The following is a 7034-nucleotide window of genomic DNA, read 5'->3' on the forward strand; positions in this document are numbered from 1 at the left end:
TTTAATAAAAATAAATTTAAAAGTAACAATTATATTCTAAATGTAACAGGGTGGGCATGTGAGTTATCCTGCCCTGTTTAAAGCTAGTTCCTACATTCCCCCCAAGGTCCCCACATCCCCAAATTGTACTACCTCATTTTGATACATTCTTGGATATCTCAACAACGTGGACAAGCCAATCCTACATATTACTGCTTTTTATTTCTTTTAAATTAGCTATTGAACTAGTGCCAAGCTTCTGTCTGGAGTCTGCATGTTCTGCCCCAGGTGGTTTAGGTGGCTTTATTTCCATTGCTGATAAATTTATTAGTGTTTTGACTGGCCGTGTGTGAGGATATCCTGCTTTAGTTTGTCTCCCTACATTCCCCATCATATGCCTATTTCCTTTGAGATATTCCTTGGACCTCTTGTGACACCAGATAGATTATTGAGAGATCAGAGAATAAAAACCAAGGTCTTGTTTCCTGTGTAAATTTAATGACCCTTCAATTCTTTATTCCTTTTGTTACAAGTTCTAAACAGCAGAGCAAATGCCATGGAGGTGCTTGAAGAATTAGTTGAGAAGGGCGCCCAGCTGCTGATAAAGAGAGACCAACTGAAGGAGAAGGAGCAGCAGCTGAGGGAGCGAGAGCGGCAGCTGAAGGAGAAGGACATCCAGCTGGAAGAGCAGGACCGGCAGCAGATGGAAATAGAAATGCAGCCGATGATCATTGATATGCAGCAGAGGGAGAGGTGCCAACAGCAAGGGGACTGGGAACGGCAGCGAAGGGAGATGGACCGTCAGAGGCGCGAGAGGGAACGGCAGCAGTGGGAGAAGGACCGTCAGCAGTGGGAGAAAGACCGCCAGCAGTGGGAGAAGGAGCGACAGCGCTGGGAGATGGACTGGCAGCACTGGGAGGAGGAGTGGCAACGGTGGGAGAAGGACCAGGACAGGTGTGAAAGTGATTGGCAGCTGAGGAATGAGTACTGGCAGCAGTGGAATAAGGATGTCCAGCAGTGGGATAAAGACTGGCTACGGTGGGTGAAGGACTGCCACCAGTGGGAAAAGGATGGTCAGCAGTGGGAGATGGACTACCAGCGCTGGGAAATGGATGACCAGCTATGGAAGAAGGAGCGGCAGCTGTGGAAGAAGGAACGGCAGCTGTGGAAAAAGGAGCGGCAGCTGAAGGATGAGCAGTGTCAGCAAAGGGACGATGAATGGCCTCAGTGGGAGAAGAACCGCCAGCAGCTGGACGAGTATCAACAGCAGTTAGGAGACTACCGTGAGCGACTGGAAGAAGACTGGCTACAGTGGGAGATGGAACAGCAACGACTAAAGCAAGAGAGAAAGCAGTGGGAGAAAGAGCGAGAGCAGAGGGAGAAGGAGCGGCTATGGAGGAAGAAAGAGCAGAAATCCAGTGAGAGGTGGATCAACTTCAGAAGACAAGACCTGGACTTCAAGGTATTCACGGTCTTGGCTCTGTACTTCTTGACCTTTTCTTGCCTTTGCTAATCTTGGCAAAGACAACAAGACGCATTTACATTCTGTCCACTACATACTTCATGTCTATGTCAGTGTTCACTTCCACCATTAGTACAACCACAGCTCTATAATTTTAGAAAAAAATGTTTAAAATACACTTTGAACCATTGCACAGAAACAGTGTCCAACTTTGGACAATCCAGACTCCCAACCACGGTCATAAACACCAGATGTGCAGAGCAGACTAAGACAAAATTGGCCATGTGTGATAGATAGATAGATAGATAGATATGAAAGGCACTATATAATAGATAGATAGATGTGAAAGGCACTATATGATAGATAGATATGAAAGGCACTACATGATAGATAGATATGAAAGGCACTATATAATAGATAGATAGATAGATGTGAAAGGCACTATATGATAGATAGATAGATAGATAGATAGATAGATAGATAGATAGATATGAAAGGCACTATATAATAGATAGATAGATGTGAAAGGCACTATATGATAGATAGATAGATAGATGTGAAAGGCACTACATGATAGATAGATATGAAAGGCACTATAAAATAGATAGATAGATGTGAAAGGCACTATATGATAGATAGATAGATATGAAAGGCACTATATAATAGATAGATAGATGTGAAAGGCACTATATGATAGATAGATAGATAGATAGATAGATAGATAGATAGATAGATAGATAGATAGATAGATAGATAGATAGATGTGAAAGGCACTACATGATAGATAGATATGAAAGGCACTATATAATAGATAGATAGATAGATGTGAAAGGCACTATATGATAGATAGATAGATAGATATGAAAGGCACTACATGATAGATAGATATGAAAGGCACTATATAATAGATAGAGAGATAGATAGATGTGAAAGGCACTATATGATAGATAGATAGATAGATGTGAAAGGCAATATATGATAGATAGATAGATAGATAGATATATAGTATGGCAGACAGGGGGTTCCCCTCAGACGAACTCACAAATGGATGACGCTTAATTGGATTTGGGGGATTTTAGCACCAAGCTTAGGAAAAATGATATTTTCATGGAGTACTCACTTTATCTTACTATTTGTTACAAATTACTAATTATTTTTTTATGAATCCTTTATCTGTTTGTAAGTTCTTGGATTCCTGTGGTCTAGGGGGTTGTGGGGGATGAGGAATATGGTTTATACCCAAGAATCTAAATCTACTATTATTTTTTTGATTTGCACTTGGTTTAAATTTTACATTGTGGACAGTAGAGGGCACTGTCGCTCTTCAAACCCAACACAACAGAAACAGGGCATGGATTTAAAAGCACAAAGATCTTACTTTATTCAGAGAAACTCTTTCTGATCGTTTCCCACCACCACTGCCACAAGTAAATATTTTGCGCAACACTTTATTCTTCTTCTATTTTGGTCTCTTTCTCCTTCGTTCCTCCCAGCAAGCTTTGTCCACCTACCACCCAACTCTGGCTCATTATTTGTCTCCAGGGGAAAATATTAAATAAATAACTACATAAATAGGTAAGTAAGTAAATACATAAATAGAAACACACACTGGAATGACTATAAAAAAGAAAAAAGAAAGAACAGATATGACTTGCTTGTCACAGTTACAGTGAGGCATTATGCAGTCGTATTGCTGTTGGTAAAGGAGCCCCCTGCAGTGTTTCTTGACACACGTCTGCTGAATAATCTGTTGGCCAAAGTCTAGTGTATCAGAGAGAGGATATGCAGCACTGTTTATAATGGCATTCAGATTTGTTTTTGTTGTTATTCTCCCCTTTGGTATACACTCCAGGGGGTCCAGAGTGAGTCCCATAACTGAGCTTGTACTTTTAATTGGTTTGTTGATTCTGTAAGTGATGTTACTGGCCCAGCACACCACAGGTAGAAAGTTGCTCTGGCCATCACAGAGTTATAGAAGATGTGAAGGACACTGATTCCACTTCTCACATTAAAGGAGCACGATCTCTGAAGGAAAAAGAGTCTGCTCTGCCCTTTCTTATTTAGTTCCTCTCTTCAACTTGTCATTAACGTGGACCCCCAAGTACAGTACTTGTAGGAATGGAACACCTCTACATCCACTCCTTGAACAGTAACCAGACATACAGGCCCTTTGGTGTAGTGAAAGTCTATAACAACCAGTTCTTTGGTTTTGCTGATGTTAAGATGCAGACAACTGTCAAAGTTCTTCACCTGACTCTGCTCCTGACTCCCCTCCTCTGTCTCGTCCCCTTTATCAATACATCCCATAAGTGCAGAATCATCTGAGAATTTCTGCAAGTGGCGTGACTTGGTGTTATATTTATAGTATGAGGTGTACAGACAGGATTATTCCTAGTCGTGCACCAGTGTTGTTCACACACAAGCTGAAGTCTGCTTGATGGACAGTCCATTATCCAGGACACCTTAGGCTCATCCACCTGTATGTCTCTGAGTTGACTCCTTAACAGGGATGGCTGGATTGTATTGAAGGCACTGGAGAATCAAATAACATCATCCTCACAGTGCTGCCAGCTTTGTGCAGATGAGAATAAGCCTTATGGAGCAGATAGATAATTGCATCCTCCATTCAAATCTTTGCCTAATAGGCAAACTGCAGTGGGACCAGGTGGTCTACCACAAGAGGACTCATATAGTTTAAGACCAGTCTCACAATGGTGTTCATGATGTGAGACGTAAATGCCACTAGTCAGTAGTCATTAAATGAAGACGTGCCTGTCTTCTTTGGAACAGGAACAATGCAGGATATTTTTCACAGCAGTGACATTTTCTGAAGCCTTAGGCACAAATTGAGTGGGTGACAGAAGACACCACAAAGTTGGTCAGCACAGGCCTTAAGAACATGAGGTCTGACTCCATCTGGTCCATCTAGCTTCTTCAGTTGTCTCCTTACTTGTTCTTTGGTGATGGACAGTCCTCACTGATGGTCAGAGATGGACTTTTCACTGGTCATTTCAGTTGACGTGGTAGAAGTTGTTGATGTAGTAGGGATGTTGTGAGGAGACTGATCATTGGAAGAAGGTGGCAGTGGGTGGGAAAATCTATATAATGATTGGCTCAGGGTGTTAGCTTTGTCCTCATCCCCTTCTAACACCTGAGCCCCAGATTGTGTAGTGTCCAGTAATTGTAGCCTGTCCATTCCAGGCATCTTTCATGTTATTCTGCAGCTGTAGAGTGTTGTACCATGTTATCCATGGATTGATACAGGAAAAAGTAGGGTGAGATGACACCTTTTATTGGCTAACTAAATAGATTACAAATGCAAGCTTTCGAGGTAGCTTCATCATACAAAGAGTATCAGATGCCTGATGAAGGGGCCTTAGCTGCCTTGAAAGCTTGCATTTGTAATCTATTTGTGTCGTTTCACCCTACTTTTTCCTATGTTATTCTGTGTGAGTTTGTTTTCTATTTCACCTTTGTAAGCTTCCTTTCCTTCACTCAGCTTTTTCTTTAGCACACGCTGTACATCCTTCAGAGTCTCTGTCTCACTGGATTTGAATGCTCTCTTTTTCTTATTCAGGAGACCATTTACCATATATACTCGTGGATAAGTTATCCGATGGATAAGTCGGGGCTTGATTTTACTGTATAATTTCAGGTATTTTATAATGTCTGTCATATAAGTCGAATGCAGAAAACTCGCGCTGTTGGTCCAAGAGATTATGATACGCTAACGCCCACCTGAGGGAGTAACCACGGAGCACATGGCCGTTTTCTTCTATGTGGGTGCGGTAATGCGCTGTACATAGATAGATAGATGTGAAAGGCACTATATAGGATAGATAGATAGATAGATGTGAAAGGCACTATATAGGATAGATAGATAGATAGATAGATAGATAGATAGATAGATAGATAGATAGATAGATAGATAGATAGATAGATGTGAAAGGCACTATATAGGATAGATAGATAGATAGATGTGAAAGGCACTATTAGATAGATGTGAAAGGCACTATATAGGATAGATAGATAGATAGATGTGAAAGGCACTATATAGGATAGATAGATAGATAGATAGATAGATAGATAGATAGATAGATAGATGTGAAAGGCACTATATAAGATAGATAGATAGATAGATGTGAAAGGCACTATATAGGATAGATAGATAGATAGATAGATAGATAGATAGATAGATAGATAGATAGATAGATAGATAGATGTGAAAGGCACTATATAGGATAGATAGATAGATAGATGTGAAAGGCACTATATAGGATAGATAGATAGATAGATAGATATGAAAGGCACTATATAATAGATAGATAGATAGATATGAAAGGCACTATATAATAGATAGATAGATGTGAAAGGCACTATATAGGATAGATAGATGTGAAAGGCACTATATAGGATAGATAGATAGATAGATGTGAAAGGCACTATATAGGATAGATAGATAGATAGATAAATAGATAGATGGATGTGAAAGGCACTATATAGGATAGATAGATAGATGGATGTGAAAGGCACTATATAGGATAGATAGATAGATAGATAGATAGATAGATAGATATGAAAGGCACTATATCATAGATAGATACTTTACTTTATTATCAGCGTGTGCTCCTAACATCTCTCTCTTTCTGTCTCTCTACTGTGCCTACATGACCACACGGTAATACCCAAACTATTCTAAACCGACGTTTGCAGTTTTGTGTTTTTTTTTTTGTATCTCACACCCTCATACACCTTTATCATAAGTGCATCCCTTATTACGATGGAGTGTTCGATAAGAAGAAAATACGAAGCTGGTTTTAAATTAAAAGTCGTTGATGTGGTGAAAGAAATTGGTTACTGCCCTGCTGCAACAAAATTCGATGTGTCTGAGAAACTGGTGCGAGATTGGATTAAGCCAGAAGATGAAAAAAAAAATGTATGTCGTATTTTTGAACGGGCTTATAAGTCGGGGTCTGATTTTATGATCGATTTTTCGGGTTTCAAGACCCGACTTTTACGCGAGCAAATACAGTAGCTCCTTAGTAGTCCTGGGCTTGTTTTTTGGAAAGCAACATACTGTCTTTGTGGGTATCACTGTGTCGACACAGAAGTTATAGTCTGTGATGCAGTGACAGGAGTCCCTCAATATTGTCCCCATTTGACTCACACATCATTTCCCAATCTGTTATTTGGAAGCAGTTATTCAGAGCCATTTCAGCCTTTAGGCTCCACTTCTTCTCTTTTCTGGTGGTAATAGGTGGCTGTCTAACAGCAGGCTTGTAGGTTGGAATAAGATGAATCATCTCTATATAAACTGCTAGATCAGCTAAACTGCTAAGAGTGTTAATTCCCGTACACGCAATCTAATTGGCTACCCTTTAGCCATTTCTTCCCACCTTTCTGCTCTCTTTCAGTGAGAACATCCATCCATTGTTTAACCCACTTACAGTCATATGAAAAAGTTTGGGAAGCCCTCTCAGCCTGCATAATAATTGACTCTCCTTTCAACGTAAAAGATAACAGTGGTATGTCTTTCATTTCCTTTGAACATCTGAGTACTGCGGTGTTTTCCAAACAAAGATTTTTAGTGACG

At 40.3% G+C, this 7034-nt stretch overlaps 1 protein-coding gene across 1 annotated transcript; it reads left to right on the plus strand.

Annotated features, from left to right (window-relative positions):
• Nucleotides 1-517: 517 nt before the first annotated feature.
• Nucleotides 518-1492, plus strand: LOC127527000 (calcium-binding and coiled-coil domain-containing protein 2-like). The gene has a single exon (XM_051924308.1). The coding sequence runs from the start codon at nucleotides 536-538 to the stop codon at nucleotides 1490-1492; it is 957 nt and encodes a 318-aa protein (XP_051780268.1). The 5' UTR covers nucleotides 518-535.
• The last annotated feature ends 5542 nt before the right edge of the window (nucleotides 1493-7034 follow it).

Source organism: Erpetoichthys calabaricus, chromosome 3 (genome assembly GCF_900747795.2).
Source record: "Erpetoichthys calabaricus chromosome 3, fErpCal1.3, whole genome shotgun sequence".
Taxonomy (NCBI): domain Eukaryota; kingdom Metazoa; phylum Chordata; class Cladistia; order Polypteriformes; family Polypteridae; genus Erpetoichthys; species Erpetoichthys calabaricus.

Coding starts and splice junctions, on each gene's coding strand:
- LOC127527000 (XM_051924308.1), top strand. CDS start 536: ATGGAGGTGCTTGAAGAATTAGTTGAGAAGGGCGCCCAGCTGCTGATA.